This window comes from Panicum virgatum, chromosome 6K (genome assembly GCF_016808335.1).
Source record: "Panicum virgatum strain AP13 chromosome 6K, P.virgatum_v5, whole genome shotgun sequence".
Classification (NCBI taxonomy): Eukaryota; Viridiplantae; Streptophyta; class Magnoliopsida; order Poales; family Poaceae; genus Panicum; species Panicum virgatum.
Window position 1 is genome coordinate 30,488,154 of NC_053141.1, and position 25,671 is coordinate 30,513,824.

General features: G+C 50.7%; 1 protein-coding gene across 8 annotated transcripts; it reads right to left on the bottom strand.

The window, feature by feature from the left end:
• Positions 1-154: 154 nt before the first annotated feature.
• LOC120712193 lies at positions 155-25,589 on the bottom strand. Of its 8 annotated transcripts, none has more exons than XR_005690748.1 (9): positions 25,393-25,589; positions 25,089-25,239; positions 24,872-24,994; positions 24,606-24,733; positions 24,257-24,517; positions 23,950-24,071; positions 22,340-22,416; positions 646-939; positions 155-517 (listed from the first exon to the last, which is right to left on the bottom strand). XR_005690748.1 is itself a non-coding variant. In XM_039997912.1 (8 exons), the coding sequence occupies exons 2-8, from the start codon at positions 25,228-25,230 to the stop codon at positions 489-491; spliced, it is 882 nt and encodes a 293-aa protein (XP_039853846.1). In that variant the 5' UTR covers positions 25,231-25,239; positions 25,393-25,587; the 3' UTR covers positions 161-488. The 8 variants fall into 8 exon arrangements, 5 of the variants coding, with proteins under 5 accessions (XP_039853846.1, XP_039853843.1, XP_039853845.1 ...); XR_005690747.1 differs by having other exon boundaries at positions 632-939; XR_005690749.1 differs by having other exon boundaries at positions 158-517; positions 632-939; positions 25,116-25,239; positions 25,393-25,587.
• Positions 25,590-25,671: the final 82 nt, after the last annotated feature.

Here is a 25,671-nt window from a genome sequence, read left to right on the forward strand (position 1 = left end):
GTGTGTTTGGAACGAACGGATTAGGCTCCGATCCCCCACACCGCCTGCTGCCCACGGAGACGGAGATTTTGAGGTTTTGACGCGCAGCAGGGGTAATATGAACAGGCCCAGTCCTGAGATTATGGGGGGCCGGGGCAAGGTCTCAAAAAAGGGGCCCTTTTACCTTCCTCCACTTCACCTAAGGAAAAATATACTATATACATATATGACGATAGTAGCCATACCTCATTACCTCTGTATTATCTTTTTATTGACAACAAAAGTAGCCAGTATAGTAAGATCATCATGAGAACCAGAACCAATCGGAGCGATAGAAAGCATAAAGATTATGCTAGCTCTAACACTGACGAAAAATATTTGATGCATATCCCTGCATAATGAAGTATTATGGTTGATCATGAGCATCGTGTTCTTTATCAGCTTCAGGATCTCCAACGCACGGTTAATTTTCTCAATTCCTTCAAGCTCTTGTCGCATGAGGCCCTGGTTTATTTCTCTCTAGCTGTGTGCTGTCGTGCTGAAAATTAAATAAAAATTTAGATAGAATTGGAGTGAGTAGCTGATCGGCAAACGCCGGTGGCAAAGAATCATAGGCATGGAAGATTGGTCGGTGATACAAAGACAAACTCACAGCCACGCACTCACGCAGACAACAGAGGCTCACAACTAACGGAACGAGCCAGTGTCCTTGTGAATCATCGTCCGTCTAGCGGCGTGATGGCGTTGGACGTCGCAAGTCGTCGGCGGCCTGTTGAACTTACGGCGCGTCGAAGTCGACGAGTATGCGGGGCAGCGGCGTGATCCAATCACCGTTGGCCCTCCAGTGGCCCCAGAAAGAAGATGAGAAGACGATCCAATCAGGAGTGGCTCGATGGAATTCGGAACCGAACAAGAAACCACCGTTGTCGGTTTGAACACCGATTCGCTGTGTGTGCATACCTGAAACCCGGAGGGGGGGGGGGGGGGGGGGATAGTATGATGTAGGCCCACATGTTGATGTCTAATGACGGACCAAAAGTCAAAGTACCGCAGAAACAGTCCGCTCTTTATAAATAATAGGTAAAGATGAAGAAGTATAGTTAGAGATATCCCTCTTGATTTCTTCAACCAAACATAAAACTGTGTTATATCATCCCTCTCGATTCCTTCAACCAAACATAAAATAGAGTTCAACCACCTAACCAAACACGGGATGGTTGAACCCATCCCAAAAAGCTGGTGTTAGAAGATTGTAGTCGCCTTTTATGGGCTGTGCTTGGGCTGGCCCTCTGGGCCATGGGAGCCTGGCCGCACCAGCCCTACTGGCTGTTGCGCCGGTCCTAGGTTATGGTAGGATTGATGGTTTAGGCAAGTATCCCTCTGATTGGCTCTGTTTCTATAAGCCCTAGGTTCCTTGCCTATATATGTGTACCTCCCGTGTGCCCCTTAATCAATCACTACACAATTCCTAGCCATATCCTCTTTCATGGTACCAAGAGACCGGGTTCCTCACTGCCTCGCCTTCCGTTGCCCTAGCGCGCCTCTCCCTGGCTGCGCACATGCCAACTCCCCATCGTGCTGCGGCCCCCTCCCCATCCCATGGCCAGGACACCACCTACCTCCCTTACCGCCTCCGCCAAGGCCCGCACCACCAAGGCTGAGGCTGACGCCAAAGCCAAGGCCGATCGCCTGGCTGCTCGTGAACATGCAGCCCAGGCCGAGAAGGAGGTTGCCGCCGCCGCTCGCGAATGCGACACTGTTGCGGCCCAATGGCGCGACGCCCTAGCACACGCCGAGCGCGAGCGTGGCGCTGCGCCTCCCTCCTCCGACGACGCCAAGGAGGACGACACCGCCACCGGTGGCCCTTTTGATCTGGACCACGCCTTGCTGCTTCATGAGGCCGCCGCCATTGTGAACCTCCATGCGCAGGCTGTGGCAGTGTAGAACATCCAGAGTCTGATCTCCGTCATCCTTGACGTCTCCTCCGGCAGCTACACTCGTTGGCGCGACCAGTTCCTCCTCACCGTTGGGAAATTCTCCCTCCAGTTGCCGCCTATCCGGATTGGACACGCATGGATTGCGTCGTCAAATACTGGATCCTCAGCACGATCTCCGACGGCCTCACCGACACCATCTCCTCGCGAGGCTCCACTGCTCGTGCCGCCTAGGTTGCTGTCGAATCCCAATTCCTTGGCAATTGTGAGACCCGGGCGCTCTACGTCGACGCCCAATTTCGCGACTTCACCCAGGGTGACCTCTCCATCACCGACTACTGCAGGCGCCTCAAGCGGATGGCGGAAGACCTCGGCGACCTCGGCAAGACGGTTACCAACCGCACGATCGTCCTCAACCTCATTCGTGGCCTCAACAAGCGGTACGGCAACATCGGCCTCCATCTTCGCCGCAGCCACCCATTCCCCTCTTTCCTCGAGGCCAAGAATGCCCTGCTTCTGGAGGAGCTCACCCTGAAGCACCAAGCCTCCACGCTCGCTGCCTTCGTCGCCTCCCATGCTACCGCCCCCATCCAGGCAACAACAGAGGGGGGGAGGGGGGCATCGTCGGCGGTGGTAGTGGGGGCTCCGGGGGCGCCTCATCCAAGACGTCGAAGAACCGCCGCAGCAAGCGCGGCGGCAAGAAGGGCGGCACCAGCAGTAGGACAGTCAGGGTGGCCAGGCTTCCTCCGACGCGAAAGGCGGCCAGCAGTGGCCTTCTTTCTGGAACTCCTGGATCGGGTCCATCAAGATGTGGCCCGGTTCCAGGCCTCCCCTCGCACCGATTCCCCAGCCACGACCTCCCCAGCAGCAGTAGCAGCACCAGCAACAGGCGATGCTGGCCTACCAGCAGTTGCTGTTGTTTCAACAACAGTAGCCGCCCACTTCGTCAGCTGCCTCCACTGCCGCCTCAAGACAGTGTACGCCCCCTCCTCCGGGTTTCTACAACCCGCTTGCTGGTCTCCCGACATTGGACTAGCAATCGCTTGCTTCTGCTTTCAGCACCACTACGCTAAACCAGCCACAGAACACTGACTGGTATTTCGATATAGGTGCATCCTCTCATATGACTTCTCGTCATATTTATTAGGACCAGACCGGCAATCGAACCACTAGTGTGCTCAGTTCACTGGTTCATTGGTCTGGCCGGTTGAACCAGCGGTCCAAAATGGTTCAAATAGACTAAGTTTCAGCATATGACACAATTCACAAAGTGGTGCGGCGGTAACTTCCTTGGGTGGGAAATCTGCGCCCCGAATTGACCCCCCCAATAGCTCATGTCCGGTTTTCTTGGCCTCGTGTTCGGTTTTCTTGGCCTCGTGTTCGGTTTTCTTCGATTCATTTGAATAAAAACCGCCCGATTTTCCATAAAAACTGCCGGTTCAATCGGATATTCTACGGTTCGATTACAGACAAGTCTTTTACGTGGACCGAACCAGGGGACCCTCCAATTTCTGGTTCAACCGGTCAAACCGGCCGGTCCGGTCCGGTCCTAATAATTGTGCTTCTTGTTCATCTGCCCTGTCTCGTTTCCTACCACCTCAGGGTCTCACACCTCCTTCCATTGTTGTCAGTAATGGCTCCTTATTACCTATCACAGGCACTGGCTCTACTGATTTACCTGGTTCCTTTCGTCTTAATAATGTGCTTGTTTCACCACAGCTCAGTAAGAACCTTATTTCCATACGCCAGTTCACTACCGACAATAATTGTTCTGTTGAATTTGACCCTGCTGGTTGTTCTATGAAGGATCTTCTGTCCAGGAGGCTGATCGTCAGGTGCAATAGTTCGGGGCGCCCTCTACCCGCTGCACCTCCCTGCTGCCCACTCCCTGGTCGCCTCCTCCTCCTCCTCCTCCCCGTCGCTGTGGCATCGTCGCCTTTGACATCCTGGTCGTGAAGCTCTCGCCAAGCTCGCCTCCTCTCTTCCGATGTGCCCCAGTGATGGCGCATCCTCCCTGTGTCATGCGTGTCAGCTTGGACGTCACATCCGCCTTTCATTTGGTGCATCATCGTCTCGTGCCTCCAATAATTTTGATCTCATACACTGTGATTTATGGACATCCCCTATTGTCAATGTATCGGGTTTTAAATATTATTTGGTTACACTCGACGATTGCTCTCATCATTTGTGGACGTTCCCTTTACACCTCAAGTCTGACACATATTCCACACTAACCAATTTCTTTGCTTATGTGCGCACCCAGTTCAACGCCACCGTCATGGCTGTTCAGTGCGACAACGGCAAAGAGTTTGACAACTCTAGTACCTGCACTTTCTTCTTGACCAATGGCGTCCACCTGCGCATGTCCTGCCCCTACACGTCCGTCCAAAACGGTAAAGCTGAGCGCATCATTCATTCCACAAACAATGTCATCCGCTCGCTTCTGTTTCAGGCATCCGTCCCTCCCTCCTTCTAGGCCGAGGCACTTCACAGAGCGACCCACCTTCTCAACATCCTCCCCACCAAGACACTAAACCTATCTACGCCACACACAGCCTTGTTCGGCTCTCCCCCGACGTATGATCACCTTCGTGCCTTTGGTTGCAAGTGCTATCCGAACCTCTCTGCCACCGCCACACACAAACTCGCTCTGTCATGTGCGTCCTCCTGGGTTACTCGGCTCACCACAAAGGCTATCGCTGTCTCGACCTTGCCTCTAATAAGGTCATCATCTCTCGCCATGTCACCTTTGATGAGTCCAACTTTGCCTTCGCACATCAGACGACTCCACCCTGCTCAGCGGACTTTGATTTTCTGGATAACACTGATGTCGATACCCCAGGACTGGGGTACCCCCTCTTGCTGTGTCTAGGCAAGAGCCTCGTAGTTATCCTTAACTACGCCCTGACGGCCGAGCAGCCGGACCCCTGTGGTCCTGAGCCCTGCTCTCCCGGCAGGGCGGCCCCGGACCCGCTCCCCGCCTGGGGAGGGTCCGGTGACGCCACGTATCCCGGAGGAGGTAGCCCTCAGCCAAAACAGCTGGGGCCCCCGGACCCCCCAGGGAGTCCCCGACCCCTGCCGGCTCCGGACCCCATATGCTATCCGGACCCCTCAGCAGGGAGGGAACAGACACCTCGCCTAGGGGGGTCCGGAGCCGCCATGTGTCTGCAGGCGTAGGTACGCGCGCGCGGCTGCCAAGCTTCCTCTGGAAGACTTGCCCACCTACCGCATTCAATGCGGGAGACGTTTAGTGCGCTCTGCCGCAGCAGAGCCCGAGGAGACTTTTGCCAGGCTGTACTGTTGGTCGCGTGTTACCAAGGTGCCCAGTACAGCCGCCGGCGCCACTTACGCCACGCGCGTCAGTCTGCTACGCCAGTTAGATACGACAACCCGGCGACGGAGTATCCTAACGGCTACGCGGTAGACCCAACAGTCTACGCCGCAACCTATACTGCCTCAACGGGCGCCTCACCGATGGGAAAGGAGAAGACCCCCTCGATCAGAGAGTCTACAGGACGGTGAAGCGTATCCGGCAAGAGATTCTCCATCACTGTAGACTCATTAGTGTCTAGTATACATCCTTGTTGTGCCCATCTGTCGGGGGCCAACGACTGTGTACGCGTCCTCCTTGTACTATAAAAGGGGGACGCCCGCTAGAGAATGGGTCAAGCCCCAACTGGGCAGAGGATAGACTCATTCATATTAAGAGCAATTCATCTCACAGTGGATGTAGGGTATTACGCTCCGGCGGCCTGAACCACTCTAAATCCGTGTGTTCTTGCGTTCTTGCCCCTGAGCTAGATTAGCCTAATAGCTTGGCACTTTCCCGAGTACTCCCCCTCGGGGAATAGGCGGGTGCGTTCCGCCACCCGGCCGTGGGTACCCCCAAAAGCCCACGACAACTGACATTGTGCCGGCCCCCATAGGATCGACACAACCTCTTCAGCCTGCAGGTTTCTCTGGTTGCAGTACTGGATCGAGCCCTCAGCTCGCCAAGCGCTCCCTACCTCCTCCAGCACCGGCGTTGCTCCCCCCACACGCCCGCGCTGGTGGCCGCCCCTGCTGTACTGCCACGCGTGGCCGCCGCCCGCCCTAGTGCCCTGTCGACACCCGCACTGCCACGTGCGGCTAGTGTCAGCCCCGTCGCCTCGCCGGTTCTCGCACTGCCACGTGCAGCCAGTGCATCGCCGGACGCTGCCCCTGCTGCTTCGACTCCCGCACAGCCATGTGCGGCCTCTTCACCAGCTACTACATCCCCGCCGCTGCCTGGGTACCCCCCGGTGCGGGACATTCGCTTCGTCTACACTCGGCGCGCCCCTCCAGTCCCGTGGGAACCTCGCTGCCGTCGGTCCCTGCACCATCGCTGCCCAAGGGAGCCACCCCTGTGGTCAACCAGCATTGCATGACCATGGGGGGCAAGAGCGGGTTCTGGATACCCCCTCGTCCGCTGCTCCAAAGCCACTCCGCTATCGCTAGAGCCGAAGACCTTCCGCAGTGGCCTCGCCGACCCCAATTGGCGGGCTGCTTGGGAAGAAGAGTTCGCTGCCCTTCTCCTGAACAACACTTGGGATCTCATTGCGCGTCCTTCGCAGGCCAATGTTGTGATTGGGAAGTGGTTCTTCAAGCACAAGTTCCATGCGGATGGTTCACTCGAGCGGTACAAGGCCCGCTGGGTTCTCGTGGTTTCTCTCAGCGCCCTGGTGTCAACTTTGATGAGACCTTTAGTCCGGTTGTGAAGCGGCCACCGTGTGCACTGTGCTCTCCCTGGCACTTTCACAGCACTGGCCGATTCACCAACTTGATGTGAAAAACGCCTTCCTTCACAACACGCTCACGGAGACAGTCTACTGCGCTCGGCCATCAGGTTTTGAGGATCCATCTCACCCGGACTTCGTGTGCCGCCTCAACAAGTCCCTCTACAGCCTCAAGCAGGCCCCTCGTGCGTGGTACATTCGCTTTGCCACTCACCTGTTGTCCCTGGGATTTGTGGAGGCCAAGTACAATACTTCGCTGTTCGTCTACCGCCGAGGCTCGGACATTATCTATCTTCTCCTCTATGTGGATGACATTGTCCTGACTGCCTCCTCAGCGTCTCTCCTTCGGCGCATCATTCAGGCACTACAGCAGGAGGTCTCTATGAAGGATCTGGGAGCTTCATCAATTTTTGGGCATGGAGGTCCAGCGCCATGGCGACGGCTTGTTCCTCTCTCAGCGGCAGTACATGCTTGACATCCTTGCTCGTGCTGGCATGTCCGAGTGCAAGCCATGTTCCACTCCGGTCGATTGCAACCCAAAGCTCAGTGAAGATGGTGTTCTTGTTCAGGATGCTACAGATTTCAGGAGCCTTACTGGCGCCCTTCAGTATCTGACCTTCAGTAGACCAGATATTGCCTACGCAGTCCAGCAAGTCTGCCTCTACATGCATGATCCTCGGGAGCCTCACCTCGTTGCTTTGAAGCGCATCCTCCGGTACATCCATGGCACTCTTCACATGGGACTGCTCCTGTGTCCCACCTCCACGACTGAACTGACAACATACTCGGACGCTAACTGGGCTGGTTGTCCCGACACGCGCAAGTTCACCTCAGGCTATGCTGTGTTCCTCGGTGATAACCTCATCTCCTGGTCCTCCAAGCGCCAGAATATTGTCTCCAGATCAAGTGCTCAAGCGGAGTATCGGGCTGTGGCAAATGCTGTTGCTGAAGTATCCTGGTTGCGCCAACTTCTTCATGAGCTTCATATGCCACTTCGACGGTCTGTCCTTTACTGCGACAACATCAACGCCATCTACATATTTTCCAATCCCGTTCAACATCAGCGCACCAAGAACATAGAGATCGACCGGCACTTCGTCCGGGAAAAGGTTGTGCCCACCACATCGCAATACCCTGACATCTTCACCAAAGGACTTCCTTCTTCGATCTTCCGTGAGTTCAGATCCAGTCTGAATGTTCGCGGTGCTGCCGATCCGACTGCGAGGGCGTGTTAGAAGGTTGTAGTCGCCGACCCCAATTTGTCTAACAAAAGGCACTTAGTATGTCAACATATAAACACAAATATATATATATATATATATATATATATATATATATATATATAAGGATATGACAAATGTGGCACATAAACACTAAGTAATTGAATGTCATGTAAGACTTGAAGTCACTCAAGAATAAGATTAGAATGCATTTGGCACACCATTGTGTTGGTGTATATGTGAGCCCATGTATAGAGGCCCATCTATAGGTACTATATATCCCACCCTTCTAGGGTTTGGAGGAATACAAACCATTATTCTCTCCTACATGGTATCATTAGCCTAGTCTCTCTCTACTCTCCAGGCCGACGCCCCCATCCCTCTCCTCCTTTCCTCCCGGCCGTCGGCGCCGGCGCCCCCATCCCTCTCCTCCTTTCCTCCCCTTTCCTCTCCTGGCGCCGGGTCCTCTGCTCTGGCCGCCGCCTTTGCTCCAGGGGCACAGCGCGCGTGGGCCGCCGCCTATGCTCTGGGGGCGCAGCACGCGTGGCACCAGGCCGCCGCTGCGCAGCCGCCCCCCACCGCCGCCGCCGCGCTGGTAGCCGCCCCTGCCTCTGGCGGCCCTGCCTCTGGCGCCCCTGCCCCTGGATTCGCTTCCTAGGCAGGGGGCGCCGCCACCGCCGCGCTGGCCGCCGTCCCTGGCGGCGCAGCGACCATGGCTGGCCGGCCGCCGCCCATTCCTCCCATCTCCTCTCTCCCTGCCCCCGTCGAGTGGCCCCAGGGCTGGCCGCCCCGATCCGCCGCCGCCCTGGCCGTTCTCGGGCCCGTGCCCGACGCCGCCGCCGCCGCCACAGGGGTCGCGGGATTCGCCGCCGCAGGGGCCCTAGGCGTCACCCCTGCTCCTGCGCCACCCCTGCTCCGGCCCGTCGCCCCTGCTCCTGCGCCGCGCGCATGGAGCCACCCCGCGGCTGCCTTCGCTGCCGCCCGTGGAGCGTTCACTGCTGCTGCGGGCGGACAGGGCCTGGCCGCCGACCAGGCAGGTCCTGGCGCAGGTGCCCGCGGCCACTGCCTGCGCGGGTGGCTCTGGCGCACCAGGTGCTGCCCCTGCCCCTGCGCCCGGCACTGCCGCCACACACGACTAGCATGCGCTCGGGATGCCCGCGGCCGCGGCGCCCTCGCCTGCGTCGCGCCCCGCGTTCCTGCACGCGACCGCGGTGACGCCCTTGCCCGCGCCCGCGACGCCCCCGCCCGCATTGCCTGCGTTCGGTACGCCCCCCGCGGACGCACCGTTCGCTGCCGCCGCCTTCCGCAGGCAGCAGATCGCCGCCGACGCTGCTACAACCGAAGGTGCTCTCGCTGCGGCTCTCCTCGCCGCCAAGTCCGAGGCTTTGGCGGCTCAGGAGCGCTTCCGTGCGACTGCCTTCGCTTGGGAGCGTCTTCAGCTCGTCGTCCCCTTCACTGAGCACGGCACTCTGTCCTCCCACCAGGCTCCGCCCTCTGGATCTGGACTCCGGACCGACCCCCTCCTTGGTGCTCCTCTCACCGGCCAGACCGGGAGTGGGGGAGGCCACGGGCGTCATCGTCAGGGCGAACGTGGTGGTGGTGCTGGCGGCGCTACCTCTGGTGGTACTGTTGGACGCCGCCGGGGCACTCCGACCCGACTCCGGCTCCCATTCTTGCTCCTGCCCCTGGAGGTACGCCCTGGCCGTTTCAGGGTCGGGGGGGGGGGCTCGTCCTCAGCCCCAGCCGGCGGCCATGTTCACCGGTGTTCCCCTATTCGCGCTGTTCTGGACCCCGCCCGCTCAGCCCAGCCACCAGGCGACCTGGCCTGGGGGGTGGGACCAGGCTGCACTGGCGCAGTCCTTCAGCGCCCTGGGGCTGACGCCGCCGGTCAGCACCGAGTGGATCGCCGACTCGAGTGCCTCCTTCCACACCACCCCAAATGCCAGTATCCTCTCTTCTGTCCGACCCCCACACCCCTCTTGTCCTTCTTTCATCATGGTTGGTGATGGATCTTGCCTTCCTGTCACCATCGTGGGTTCTGCTCCTGGTTCTTTTCTTCTTCCCAATGTCCTTGTTGCTCCTCAGATGGTTCATAACTTTCTTTCCATTCGTCAGTTTATAGCTGACAATTCTTATTCCATCGAATTTGACTTTCTGGCTTTACTGTAAAAGATTCGGCCTCCCGGCGTCCGCTTCTCCGGTGTGACAGCATGGGGCCCCTTTACACCCTTCGCCTTCCGTCTTCCGCTCCACCACTCTCGCCTTCTTCGTCGTCTGCCGCTTTTGCCGCGACGCCGTCTTCCACCATCTGGCACCGCCATCTTGGTCACCCTGGCCGCGACGTTCTAGCTCAGCTCAGTCGTAGTACCGATGTTCCTGGTACTAGGGCTCCTGCTGAGCACCTCTGCCAGGCATGCCAGCTTGGTCGTCATGTTCGGCTTCCTTTTTCTTCTTCTTCTTCGCATGCGACGCATGCCTTCGATCTTGTTCACTGTGACCTGTGGACCTCTCCTGTTCTCAGCCTTTCTGGTTATAAGTACTATCTAGTGGTGGTCGATGATTTCTCACACTACTCTTGGACTTTTCCTTTACGCGCCAAGTCTGAGACCTTCCCCACCCTCCACTTCTTCGCTTGGGTGCCACTCAGTTCGGCCTCACCATTAAGGCCGTCCAGTGTGACAACGAGCGTGAGTTCGATAACTCCACCTCCCGTTCCTTCTTCCTTTCTCAAGGTGTTCAGCTGCGTATGTCTTGTCCGTATACCTCTCCCCAGAACGGCAAGGCTGAGCAGGTGATTCGCACGACGAACGACGTCGTGCGCACCCTTCTGATCCAGGCTTCTGTGCCCCTGCGCTTCTGGGCTGAGAGCCTCCACACCGCCACCTACTTGCTTAACCGTCATCCGTCCACTGCTTCTCCTGCTCCCACTCCACACCACGCTCTTTTCGGTACCCCTCCTCGCTACGACCTCCTTCGGGTCTTCGGGTGTGCATGTTACCCTAACATCTCCGCCACTGCTTCTCACAAGCTAGCGCCCCGCTCGACTCGATGTGTGTTCCTTGGTTACTCCCCTGACCACAAGGGGTACCGATGCTTTGACCTCACCTCTCGCCGTGTCCTGATCTCCCGACACGTCGTGTTTGACGAGTCGGATTTCCCCTACTCCACCTTCTCCACACCTTCTCCTGCCCCAGAGTTAGTCCCTGTTTTCGACTGACCCGGTGGTTCAGCCACATGTGCCTGCCTGTCCTTTCCCTGCAGGTTTTCCCGGTACACCGGCACCGCTTCCGGTGATCCTTACTGCGCCGAGCGCGGCCCCGGTGCCCGTTGTCGCGCCACGAGCGGCCCCTGGACCTCCGGTCGTGCCGCGCACGGACCTGGTGTCTCCTACTGCGCCACGCACGGCCCTTTTGCCCTCCCCTGCACCTGCGCGATATGCTCAGCCAGTGCAGGTGTACCGGCATCGTTCGGCGCCGACACTGGTGCCGTCTCTGGCTCCGGAGGCTCCTGCAGTGCTTACACCGGAGTCGTCGCCTCCGCCACCTACACCAGAGCCGCCGCCGCCGCCTCCACCGACTCGCTCTCGAGCCGAGCTGGCGGTGTACCACCCGCCAGTCATCTATCGGGATCCTCGACATATCCATCCCATGGTGACTCGACGGATGGCGTCTCAGGCCGCGACTCTCTCCGCCACCGAGGGAGAGCCGCGGGTCTCTCCGGTACCCTCCTCTGTCCGCGACGCCCTGGCAGATCCTCACTAGCGTCGCGCGATGGAAGAGGAGTACGCGGCTCTCCTTGCCAACCAGACGTCGGACCTCGTGCCGCGTCCGTCTGGTTGCAATGTGGTCACTGACAAGTAGATCTCGACGCATAAGCGTCGGGCTGATGGCACACTAGAGCGCTACAAGGCTCGCTGTGTTCTCCAGGGTTTCACCCAGCGGCCTGGTGTGGACTATGATGAGACCTTCCGTCCAGTGGTGAAGCCTGCTACTGTGTGCACGGTCCTCTCACTTGCGCTCTTGTCACACCCTGAAATTTTTGGATTTTAGGATGTGATTAAAATTAAAAATAAAACAACAATTTTTTTGTAATTTTAAAAATTTATCCAACACTTATTTTCTTTATAGGGAATTTAGTATAAAAGAAAATAGATTGATTGTTTTTCTAAATTAAATGAGGTTGTTTTGTTTGTTTGCATTCATGCCGCAACGCATTATTTTTATTTCTTGTTGTTCAAATTGAGTTTGAGTTTGGATTCCTGAATTCAAATTTAATTTGAATGTGTTGTTCTTTTCAAAAAAAAATGCAAAACCTATCCTCTTTACCCTATCCCTTTTGAGCCCAGCCCACTCTATCTCCCTCTCCCCTTTCTTTTCCTTTCTGACCCCGCCGGCCCACTCCTTTCCCGCGGCCCAAGCTCTCCACCCCGGCCCATAACCACTATCCTCCAGTACGCTCTTTTAAAGCCTTTCTTTTGTTTTGGTGTATTGTTTTTAGATGTATCTTCTTGTTTGCTTTGTATGTTTGCCCTAAAATTGCTCCGAGTAGAAGGATCGTTGTTTAAAGATTGAAGATCAAGAATGCCAAGTGAGCAAATGCAGAAGAGCAGTAAGAGTAGCTTTTCGTTGGAGAAAGTGTCAGCACCCGGTTTTAAGGACAAAACCGAATGCATAACTATATGTATGCCAGGATCAAGTTTCATACATATAGAGACATAATAAGTGAATAATTAGTACAGTATCACGAAAAAGAGAACTAAAACAAATAAAAGACTATCAGAGTTTACAGGTTATCCTGGAAACGAAGGCTCCAAACTTCACAGGCAATCGACTGGGGGTTGCGTACGCCTAGAACTCAGCAACATCTTCAAAAGACTTCACCACAACTTTCTCCTTCTGAGCAGCAGTAAGCAAGGGTGAGTACACTTATGGTTGGTACTCAGCAAGGTCAAAAGAAATAACCAGAAAATGATTTAATTCTATCTTTAAGTTTATTAATCATGTGAGGGTCCAAGCCGCTCTTGACCGTGAGCACGGCTAACCGGTTAGTTTTAACTCTGCAGAGGTTGTACACTTTCACCACAATTCGCGTAAAAGTTGCGAAGAAGTTTGAACCCAACCACGCAATGTGCTAGCTAGGCACAATACCACACTTTCGAGGTGTGATTGTATAGAGACGCTACGAGGCCTTTACAAAGATTCCCTAACCCGTGACAATCCGCTAAGGTTTCAAGCCAAAGTGGTCATAACACTGCCCTAATGAGGTGGTACCTTGCCAAAGGACCATTAAACAATACCAATTGCCCCTAGAGGATCGAGCTATACCCCGTCGATGCATCCCCTCTTACCCTTTCGGTAAGACTGTCACAAGCTAGAGTCTCTAATTAATCAGCCAAGACCAGAGCCCTGTAGTATTGTGGTTGTACGGTTTTCTTGGGTGGTTCTCCATGTTCCAATTAAATCATATCATCTTGTAAATAAGCATAGACAGAAAGATGGTTAGGGTCACTTGCTTTTTTTCCAACGAAAAGCTACTCTTACTGCTCTTCAGCTTTTGCTCACTTGGAACTCTTGAGTCTTCAATCTTCGAACGGCGGTCCTTCTACTCGGAATAATCTTTAGGCAAACATACAAAACAACAAACAAAAGATACAACTAAGAACAATACACAAAAACAAAGAAAGGCTTTAAAAGAATGTACTGAAGGATGGGGCTCGCTGCTACGATTACGAGAGCGCAAGAAACACGAAAACGGAACGAAAACGGCGATTCTATAGACTAAACGGTGCTTCAGGGATCTAGTCGTGATTAACTAAAAGGTTAAGGACTAACAGAAAAGATTCGTAAGACACAACAAAGTGTGCTAACAGAGGATAACAAGGTGATAAATCTATTGCACACGTCACAAGGATCACGTGAGCGCAAAAATCGCTGAAAACGGAGTTGAAATGTGAAAGATATGGCTAAAATAAGGTTCTAAGGACTTGTTTGCGATAGATTTAAACTTCCAGGGGCTAGCTCTAAAGAAACCAGGGACTAAAACAAGATTAAACCTAAACTACAGGGGCTAGCTTGCAAAACTCTATCTCCTGGACGGCGGGTTCTATTTTAGAAAAGTCTAGGGGCTAAAACAAAAAAGAAAGGACTGGTTTGTAAATACTTTTCAACTGCGTAGGACGACGGGTTGATTTTGATAAAACTGAGGGGCCTCTTTGCAAAAACACCTAGGGTTGACTGGTATTAGATCTGTTGACTTGGGTTAGATTGGATCTGGACCCTTGAATCGAGATCGGACGGCCACCGTGGATCGGGGCGGAACAGGCGGCACTGGTGGCGGCGCGGGGCTGCCGGCGGCGAGCTAGGCGGCGGCGCATCGCCGGCGTATCGCGTAAACGCGATTCCGGCAGGGTTTGGCTCGGGTTTTGGGTTGAGGAGCACGCGCGCGATGCGGTGAACGCAACGGCGGGGCTTGCGCGTGGCGCAGACATGGCGGAGAACGACGCAGCGGCGGAGCAGCGGCGCGGCGCTCCGTCGAGCATCTCTGGGCGGAGCAGAGCGAGAGGGAGGAAGAGAATGGGTCGAAGAGAATCCCCACCTCAACGCGAAACTCCAGGCAGGCTCGAATTCGTGAGGGGAGCGACGAAACAACGGTACAGCGGCGACTCCGAGCTCCAAGCTCAACAATGGCGCGGCTGTGGCTCAGGCTAGGGTTTTTGCGAGCGGAAAAAGGCGATGTCGTCGATGGAGGTCAAGGGGGCACGGGAGGCGCCTTTTATAGGCTGGGCCGATGCCCTTGGCGTGCGGGCCACGCCGAGACGGTGCGGGCGACGCGAGGTCGAGGCGGACTCGGCAGAGTCCTGCCTGCGCACGAGGAAGGGGAAGGATCAGACGGGCGGGGCCCGCGTGGCGGTGAGAGAGGGGGGAGGAGCGCCGGACTGGGCCAAAACGAGGGAGCTGGGCCGGTGGCGGGGTTTTGGGCCGTGCGGGAAAGAAAGAAAAGATGGAAAGAAAAAGAAGAGGTGGGCCGGCTGGGCTGAAAAGGAGAGGGGAAAAAAAGAAGGCTTTTCCATTTTTGAAACTAATTCAAACAATTCAATTCAAACTCAAATTCAGAGAATTCAAATTTGAACCGAACAACAAACAATAAAACAATGCATTGCAGCATGAATGCAACACTAAAAAAACAACCTTATTTAATTTGGAAAACAACCAATGTATTTTCTTTTACACTAAATTCCCTGTAAAGAAAATAAGTGTTGTATAAAATTTTAAAATTACAAGAAAATTGTTGTTTTATTTTTAATTTTAATCATATCCTGAAATTCAAAAAATTCAGGGTGTGACAGAAAGGCAAGTGACCTTAACCATACTTCTGTCTATGCTTATTTATAAGAATACTTTGATTAATTGGAACATGGAGAACCACCCAGGAAAACAGTACAACCACAATACTATATGGCTCTGGTCTTGGCTGATTAATTAGAAACTCTAGCTTGTGACAGTCTTACTGAAAGGGCAAGAGGGGATGCATCGATGGGGTATAGCCCGATCCTCTTGGGGTAGCGGCCTTTACTAAAAAGCTGACCATTAGGGAGGGTTATGCTCTGCTTTGACTTGAAACCTTAGCGGGCTGTCATTTGTTAGGAAATCTTTGTAAAGGCCTCGTAGCGTTCCTATGCAATCACACCTCGAAAGTGTGGTATTGTGCCTAGCTAGCACATGTGTGGTTGGGTTCAAAGTTTTTTGGAATTTTTACGCGAATTGTGGTGAAAGTGTACAACCTCTGTAGAGTTAAAACTAACCGGTTAGCCGTGCTCACGGTCAAGAGCGGCTTGGACCCTCACATGATTAATAAACATAAAGATGGATATAAATCACATTCTGGTTATTTCTTGTGGCCTTACTGAGTATCAACCATAAGTGTACTCACCCTTACTTACTGCTGCTCAGAAAGAGAAAGTTGTGGTGAAATCTATTGAAGATGTTGCTGAGTTCTAGGCGTACGCAACCCCCAGTCGATTGCCTGTGAAGTTTGGAGTCTTCGTTTCCAGGATAAGCTGTATAACTCTGATAGTCTTTAATTGTTGTTTTCTCATTTACGTGATACTGTTACTGATTATTCACTTATAATGTCTCTATATGTATAAAACTTGATCCTGGTATACATATAGATATGCATTCGGTTTTGTTCTTAAAACCGGGTATGACAGAAGTGGTATCAGAGCTGTATCAGCTGTAGGATGTAAGCCTAGATAGCAATGATCGTGTTCTAAGATTTCATTGATATAAAATCTATTCCTGCTTATTCCTTGAATCTATTCCAACTTATTCCTTACCCCCTCCATTGAAATTCCTCCTACTTGACCATTTTGTTTTCTAAGTCTTTCTTGATAACTTACTCTCCTTGCTTGATTCCTTCTCATCTACACCTTATTGTTTCGAAAAAGTTAGACCCTCAATCCTGGTCTATTTTATTTTCCTCTCCTTGATCACTTCTTATTTTGATCATACCGCCCTCTTGATGTATGATTTTTCCAATTTCATCCAGCTCACCTCCTTTTGATATGCTGGTGAAATTGCTCCTTGAATTTCTTTTTAACTTACTTTCTTGGACTTTTCTTCCCTTTGCTTTATTCACAATGTGCTCAGTGCCTTCCCTTTCTTTCCAAATGAATGCCGCTTTGGATTTATCCCTTGATTCTTGATTCCAAAGTATCTCTTCTGGTTTCAAAAATACTTAGATGATCCGTGCCACGTATACTAATGCATGTCCAAGTCATCTGAAGAATGGAGGTGCTAGCTCATCATGTGGAGCCAAGTCGAAGCAATTGAAAATTGTACCGCATGCTCACATTCATGCTCATGTTGGATGAAGAATTCAGAGCACCACGAAAGAAGCAAGCCTGAGCAAGATTGTGACACTCTCACTACTAATACAATCACTAAGACGGAGTTAACACTGGACAAGCTGAAGGATGCACATGTCATCAATGACAAAGCTGGAAGATATAGCCATACTTAGGAGTACCCCTTCTAACTTTATTAACAACGTTTAGCATCGTCTTTGACTATGTTGACTGGTGGAATTCAGTGTTTGCATGATGATGCTTGTCTTTATGACCTTGTTTGATTCGCTTCTTTGTAATGATTGTTGGTGTATTGTGGGTCTTCTACCTACAATGACATCAGTTGCCTAGATGGGTTCTTCTTTTATACCTCCTCCTCCTTGTTATCCTCTATCTTTCTACCTAATCCTTTAGAGGATGTCAAGAAAGGAGTTCATGGCAACACTGGCAGCAATAGTAGGAACCTCCAAGTGTCTACAATGATCGACAAATAAAAGAAACTGAAGACAAGAATGCTCTCTTCTCCTTGCTGTTACCCCCATGTCTTTCTCTCCTCCACCTTGACTTATTTAAGTTGCGACCACCAAGAGTTGGTGAAGAGGATATCATGAACTTTACCATGTTATTCCATCTTTCTCTATCATTCATTCTCTCTACTGACCTTATCCCTACCACCCAACCAGATGGTGAGTCCCAGCAGAAAGGAGAATGAAGACCTCAACATCCCAGCGCAAACTCAGGGACTACAAGCAATTGTTCCAATCAGGGTCAACATCCAACAGCATGTTACAGAGCAAGCCTCATTTCCTAGGAGCCACAACCCTGTTAACAGGGATAATCGAGTCCCAACCGGTCTGCCAGCGTTTGATAAAGAGAAGCTATTAGCTATGCAAGCTCGTGTCTTACAAGGAAGGTTGCAGTCTAAAACGCCAACCTTAGGTAACATGGAGATGACCAAGGTAGAAGTCCCCACTGGGCCAGTGAAGAGGCAAGTTGCTGAAGCATGGAACAATGAAAAGTGTAAGAGGAACTATGAAGCACCAAAGCCACCGATAGAAGAACAACATGAGATTAGCAAGACTTTAGAAAAGTGCCAATGTTGTGAGTATTATGGTCGTCTATGTTTTCAAGAAGATAGCTTAATGACAGTGGAAGCAGGACAACGTTATCGTTTGTTCATCAAGAGGAAGTTATCCACCCAAGATCTAGTCCTAGAAGAAATCGCCTAAGATGAAGACAGTACTCAAACTATAAACCTCGAGGATTGGAGTATCTCTTTCAAAAAAAATTCAGTCTAAAAGAAGCAAGCAGCCCAAGAAACAAATTGGTAAAGCAAGCCAAGAGAAGGGCCAACAAAGCCAATAAAGGAATGGATGATTAAAGTAGGAGTTAGACTGAGTATCCATTAAGGGTTGAGATGAGTTGTGGAGAATAAAGAATCATGTCTGCAGAGGTATTGTAAGAGGAAATGACCGAGAAGAAAGTTAATATGTGTTGGAAGCTACCCACCTTAACCTCTATCTCTTGCTAGCCTTGTGAATCTCGGGACGAGATTCCTTTTACGGGGGGTAGTTCTGTCACACCCTGAAATTTTTGGATTTTAGGATGTGATCAAAATTAAAAATAAAACAACAATTTCCTTGTAATTTTAAAAATTTATCCAACACTTATTTTCTTTACAGGGAATTTAGTATAAAAGAAAATAGATTGGTTGTTTTTCTAAATTAAATGAGGTTGTTTGGTTTGTTTGCATTCATGCCGCAATGCATTATTTTTATTTCTTGTTGTTCAAATTGAGTTTGAGTTTGGATTCCTGAATTCAAATTTAATTTGAATGTGTTGTTCTTTTCAAAAAAAATGCAAAACCTATCCCCTTTACCCTATCCCTTTTGAGCCCAGCTCACTCTATCTCCCTCTCCCCTTTCTTTTCCTTTCTTCGATAGCCGGCCCACTCCTTTCCCATGGCCCAAGCTCTCCACCCCGGCCCAAAACCACTCTGCAAGCCCACTCCGGCCTGGCGCCCCTTTCCTTTCTCCCTCTCCCACCGACAGGCGGGGCCCGCCCGTCAGGCCTTCCTTTTTCCTCCTCCCGTATCCGACCGGGACACCCGAGTCCGGACGCCGCCCGGGTGCCGCGCCGCCCGCGCCCTTGGCCCGCACGTCAAGGGGTACGCCGCTCCTATATAAGCAGGGACCCGCACCCCCTGGAACCCCATCAAGCCGAAGCCGTCGCCCCTTCACGCGCAAACCCTAGCCGCCATTGTTGAAGCTCCGCCCGAGCTCGGAGCTCTCCGCCGCACCGCAGTTCCACCACTTCCCCGACGACCTCGAGCCGCCCCGGAGTTCCGCCTCAAGGTAGTGAAGCCGCAGGACCCTTTTTCCCCCACCCTCTCGCGCTATCTCGCCCGGGAGCGCTCGCCGTCGCCGCTGTCCGCCATGTGCCGCCGCGAGCTCTGCTCCGGCCATGCTTGCCCGCGCTACTACCCTAGATGGCTTTGCCGTGTCGCACCCTTGCTCCCAGTCGAAAGAGCGCTCGAAATCGAGCCCCGGACGGCCGATCCGGCCTAGTCCGGCGATGCGCCGCCGCACACGCCTCGCCGCCGGCGCCTTGCGCCGCCGCCAGCTCCGCCCCAACTCTTCCCGACCGTCAGATCTCAATCGAACGGCCACGATTAGATCTATCCAGAGTCAAACCTAGACAATACCGGTCAACCCTATGTGACTTTGCAAAAGAGACCCTCTCTTTTATAGAAATAAACCCGCAGTCCAGCATAGTTCAAAAGTAATTAGGTTTAAGTCCTTTTATTTCTGTTTTAGCCCCTGAGCTTTTCTAAAATCGAACCCGCCGTCCTTAGCTTGTAGATTTTCACGCTAGCCCCCCGAGTTTAGGGTTCAATTATGTTTTTAGTCCCCAATTTCTCCAGATCTAGCCCCTGGAAGCTTTGTTCTCTTACAACTAAGTCCCTAGAACCTTGTTTTAGCCACAACTTCTTCATTTTAGCTCCGTTTTTATCGATTCTTGCACTCACGTGATCCTTGTGACGTGTGAAATAGCTTTATCACCTTGTTATCCTTTGTTAGCACACTTTACTGTGCCTCGCAAATACTTTTTGCTAGCCCTTTGTGTCCGTAGTTAATCGCGACTAGATCCCTGAAGCACCGTTTAACCCATAGAATCGCCGTTTTAGCTCCGTTTTCCGTGTTTGTTGCGTTCTCGTAACCGTAGCAGCGACCCCTATCCTCTAGTACGCTCTTTTAAGGCCTTTCTTTTGTTTTGGTGTATTGTTCTTAGATGTATCTTCTTATTTGCTTTGTATGTTTGCCCGAAGATTGCTCCGAGTAGAAGGATCGTTGTTTGAAGATTGAAGATCAAGAATTCCAAGTGAGCAAAAGCTGAAGAGCAGTAAGAGTAACTTTTCGTTGGAGAAAGGCAAGTGACCCTAACCATACTTCTGTCTATGCTTATTTACAAGAATACTTTGATTAATTGGAACATGGAGAACCACCCAGGAAAACAGTACAACCACAATACTATATGGCTCTGGTCTTGACTGATTAATTAGAAACTCTAGCTTGTGACAGTCTTACCGAAAGGGCAAGAGGGGATGCATCGATGGGGTATAACCCGGTCCTCTTGGGGTAGCGGCATTTGCTAAGGAGCTGACCATTAGGGAGGGTTATGCTCTGCTTTGACTTGAAACCTTAGCGGGCTGTCATTTGTTAGGGAATCTTTGTAAAGGCCTCGTAGCGTCCCTATGCAATCACACCTCGGAAGTGTGGTATTGTGCCTAGCTAGCACATGCGTGGTTGGGTTCAAAATTTTTCGGAACTTTTACGCGAATTGTGGTGAAAGTGTACAACCTCTGCAGAGTTAAAACTAACCGGTTAGCCGTGCTCACGGTCAAGAGCGGCTTGGACCCACATGATTAATAAACTTAAAGATGGATATAAATCATATTCTGGTTATTTCTTGTGGCCTTGCTGAGTACCAACCATAAGTGTACTCACCCTTGCTTACTGCTGCTCAGAAGGAGAAAGTTGTGGTGAAGTCTATTGAAGATGTTGCTGAGTTCTAGGCGTACGCAACCCCCAGTCGATTGCCTGTGAAGTTTGGAGTCTTCGTTTCCAGAATAAGCTGTATAACTCTGATAGTCTTTAATTGTTGTTTTCTCCTTTACGTGATACTGTTACTGATTATTCACTTATAATGCCTCTATATGATTGAAACTTGATCCTGTCATACATATAGCTATGCATTCGGTTTTGTTCTTAAAACCGGATGTGACAACTCTCTCGCTCTTGGCCTGTACACCAGCTGGATGTGAAGAATGCGTTTCTTCATGGTACTCTGTCAGAGACAGTCTACTGCTCTCAGCCGGCGGGATTTGTGGACTCCAGTCGTCCGGACATGGTCTGTCGGCTCAACAAGTCTCTCTATGGTCTGAAGCAGGCTCCTCGGGCTTGGTATTCTCGATTCGCCACATTCTTGTTGACATTGGGGTTCACTGAGGCCAAGTCTGATACTTCTCTCTTCATCTGCCGCCGTGGGGATGAGACTGCCTACCTGCTGCTCTATGTTGATGACATTGTGCTCACAGCCTCCAGTCAGCAATTGCTTCAGCGCGTCATCTCCTCACTGCAGCAGGGGTTGCTATGAAGGATCCTGGTCAGCTCCACCACTTCTTGGGTGTTACTATTGAGCCTCGTCCTTCTGGCCTTCTCCTTCACCAGCGGCAGTATGCTCTCGATATCCTGGAGCGAGCTGGCATGACTGATTGCAAGCTCTGCTCCACTCCGGTCGACACTCAAGCGAAGCTGTCTGCTGATATGGGTGATCTCGTGGCTGATCCTACTGCCTACGGAAGCCTTGCTGGTGCTTTGCAGTACCTCACCTTCACCAGGCCGGACCTCACATACACTATTCAGCAGGTCTGTCTTCATATGCATGATCCTCGGGAGTCACACCTTGCTGCGCTGAAGCGTCTCCTCTGCTACGTCCGTGGCACTGTTGACTTCGGCCTGGTGCTTCACTGCTCGCCCTCTGCTGAGCTGGTGGTCTACACCGACGCTGACTGGTCTGGCTGTCCGGACACTCGCCGCTCCACTTCCGGCTACGCCGTCTTCCTCGGCGGCAACCTGGTCTCCTGGTCGTCCAAGCGGCAGCCGGTTGTCTCCCGCTCCAGTGCCGAGGCGGAGTACCGTGCTGTCGCTAATGGCGTGGCGAAGGCGTCCTGGCTACGGCAGCTCTTGGCGGAGCTCCACCGCCCGCTCGCTAAGAGCACGCTCGTCTACTGCGACAACGTCAGCGCCGTGTACCTCTCCAACATGTTTTCTACTAGCGATGGCATTCAAATATAAGGTGTATTGTATTGCTTAAATGCATACATTAAATATAACCCTTAGAGTTAATATGTCGTTTTAGGGGTAGTTTAGTCATTTCAGTGTTTTGGTCTGCCCAAGATCTATCCTAACTAGATTTATGGTGGAGTACCCCAAAGCTTTTTGTCACTGATGAGGAACATACAGATAATTATTGTTTACAAAAATAATGAAAAATAACTTCCCGACAGCATGCAAATTATCATCATAATAAGTAATCACTGCTCACCTTCCAAATTAGGGAGAATAGGTTTCTGTCTCACGATTGTGCTTCTGTCAATTGTCCTATCTTGCTCAATGACATCCCTGTGACAGAACGTATTAAACTCAGCTAGTTCCAAATTAGGTTAATCCCACATATACAAGAATAATAGTTACTGCCCCACAAGGCTCCCTCTCCCTCTCAAGTTTCCTTCATGGTGCAATATCAACATATTTTGCTCTGATATGAACTTGAGTGTTCCATTAACCGGATAGAAGGGACATAGGAAGGTCTAAATGGGTATTAGGCATCATGGTGCTTCTCATTTTGTTTGATTTAATAAAGAATCTCAATGGCACAATTGACGAAAGTAATCTCTACTCAGTGTTAAAACACCTTCTCTATTAGCTGACAGCTTACACAGAACATTCCATGGTTATTCCATAAAAAAAATGTGCTGACATTTCATCAAAAGGACATTGAAGGGGGATTTGGGAACTGGATGGAACTTATGGGGCACTAAATGCAACTATTTTCCTGTAGAGGGTATTTGCAATTTCATCAAAAAGCTTTGAAAACTTGTTATTTTGTTAGATATTGACAGTATTGTTTTTTCAGCCAAATTGTTGTCCTCCCTCAAAAAAAGTAATTTTCCTCGTTTAAAAAAACACAGTCCGTTTAGGACAGAGACAGTCTCCAATATGACACACTTTCCATGATGAATCTAGGAACATCAACCCTGTGTTGTGAATCTATATTACATTTCACATATAGGTGACTCAAGCTAAAAAGGTCTGACTGACTAATAAAATCCTAAATCGACCTACTTTTGGAACAAAGGGAGTAGTCTAATTATTGAAACAACAAAAGAAAGATAATGCATGACAGAATTGTAGTATGACTATTTTAAAGGCCACAAATATACAATTACAGTATTGATTAAACTTCCTGGTGTTGTATTTTCTGTTATTACGTATACCAACTTGAGTGTTAGAGAGATGAATGTGCGTGCATGCGTGGCATGGGCCCTGCGCTCAGGCATATATCACCGGCTGGCCCTAGTATTGTTGGTTAGAGAGATATGAGATCTTGTTTGGTGCCTGTTTAAACATCAAGATCTCCTAACCCTATATGTGTGTACATATATCTCAATCAATTCAATCAAATATTCCACGCAACTCTAATTGCTTTCATTGAGAGTAATGTTAGACAAGAGAGTAGAATCGTGGATGATACGATTTGAGAAACTATGGCTCATAAATGTTAGAACTTAGAAGTTTCTAGCTGTCTGGCTCAACAAACTCAAACCACCCTGGAAACAATTTCAATTCCAGGCTGATTTTGTGATCGGGGGTCTACATCATAAGCCTCACATCAAAGGTCTATTAAACAGGCACAGACAACAATGCAACTGGAAACAGCCTGATCTGTCAGCCACTCAGCCTATCCTGAGCTGTACAGGGAACAAAAACCCTATAAATCCGCAATTTGGCATACATGAATATCAGATTTCACGCTGACCCGAGACTAGTTCTACTAATTGTTCTTGCAAGACTTTAGAACACACTGGCATCAGTCTGGACTTGGTCGAGTGTTTGAATTTGAACAGTCTAGTCTAAATTTATGTATATACATACCACAATACCCCCAAGCACTCGGCAATTCCATTCCTCGGTAGGAATGGATTTCCTTTGAAGCTGTAAAAGTTTATGCCAACAAAGTTGCCATCAAAATCGATAAGGAGCCCTCCGATCCCAGACTGTCACCGAAGAAAAGAACATATAGATCAGCTTAGCACAAAACAAGGCCACATAGAACAAGAATTGCATTTGCTCAAAAAAAAAAGAACAAGAATTGCATAAGCAAAGTGGAATTTTAATGGCCTAAAAGATATGTTCGTTGAAATAATTATAGATTCAGAAAGAAAAGAAATCAGCAGCATACCCTAGTGATTTTACATGTGGATATCATATACTTCTCAGTTCGCTCATCAGTCACTGTCCCAGCTGTGGCCATTAATTTGCCTGAGTTGAAGCCACGCCCTACAGCTACTACCTTGCTGTGAGGCTTAATTTGAAATTGACCAAGAAATATTTCTTCAATTTCAGGAAAAGATTCGGTATATACAAGAGCAACATTATAACCCAAATCATAGTGCTTTAAACGCCCTATGCCTTCTTTCCTATTTGGAAGGTGCACTTGTATCTGCAGTGACAAGGAAAACATGTGTACAAAATTATTTCCAATATCTTAAATAGACAAGCAATTAGTAAGACAAATTGATAGCACGAACCCTCAGTGAGCGAGGAAGGTCGTTGGGATCATGAGGAGATCTAATCAGATCTGCTGAAGTCAGAATGTCCACACCAACTGAGTAGTTCATGACAACCATGCCTGTGCATGCACAATTGAGCTTATCTCCTGCATAAGTTCATATTTCAATTGTTCAGATACTACAGCTGTACTGTAAAAGTCCAGGCTCAAAAAAATATCACATTTCAATGGTTAGAACAGGTTATTAAACAAATACAAATATAGAAAGCTATTTTACATAATCACCTTGGAATGAAGCCAGTGAGACAACACTTTTGGATAAATTTGAAACAACTTCTTTACTCAGTTCACTCCAGACTCCTTGACACGAATCATTAGAGCTGCCAAATTCCTCTTCAAAAGTGTCATCTGAAAGCAAATTACCTATTTAGGGGACATTGCACAACGCAAGTGTAATTGGTATAATAGGGCTGTGTAAATGCTTCCCAAAAAAAGGAAGAACCTGCAGAACTGAATGAACACAACTCACTTGTTTCGGGTATTCTGGGCGTTGATAGCTCAGTGTCGAATTGTCCACTACTTTTGAGAGCTTTTTCCGGTCTATTTGAGCTTTCTGAGCATTCTCCTATTCGCTTGGTCGACATCTTCTCAATCTGAGGCAGAAGAAACAAAAATCTAAGAATTATATCGCCATTAACAGCATGGTTCCTAAGCACGAAGGGACAGGGGCAACGTCCGGCCGCCATTGAAGGAATTGAGAAGAACTTGCGACGGCGGCGACCCTAGTGCAGGAAGTGGGAACTCACCTGAGGGAGGAAGGGGAGGTCCCAGCGGCGAACAGGGCGGAGGGATGAACGGATCCGACGACGACCGGCTCGGACGAAGGCGAAGGGCGCCGGCGGGCAAGCGCAACAACTGCTGCGCGATATTCGGGGCGTGGATGGCGGAGGCCAGAGGCTACGGAGGCATGCATCTTTTTAGATAGGGAAGCCATCTAGTTTAGGGACAAGCTGCAGCCACCATGCACAATTAAACAATATTTATGTTTCATGTACACATTCAAATCTGTGTCACGCCCTTTACTT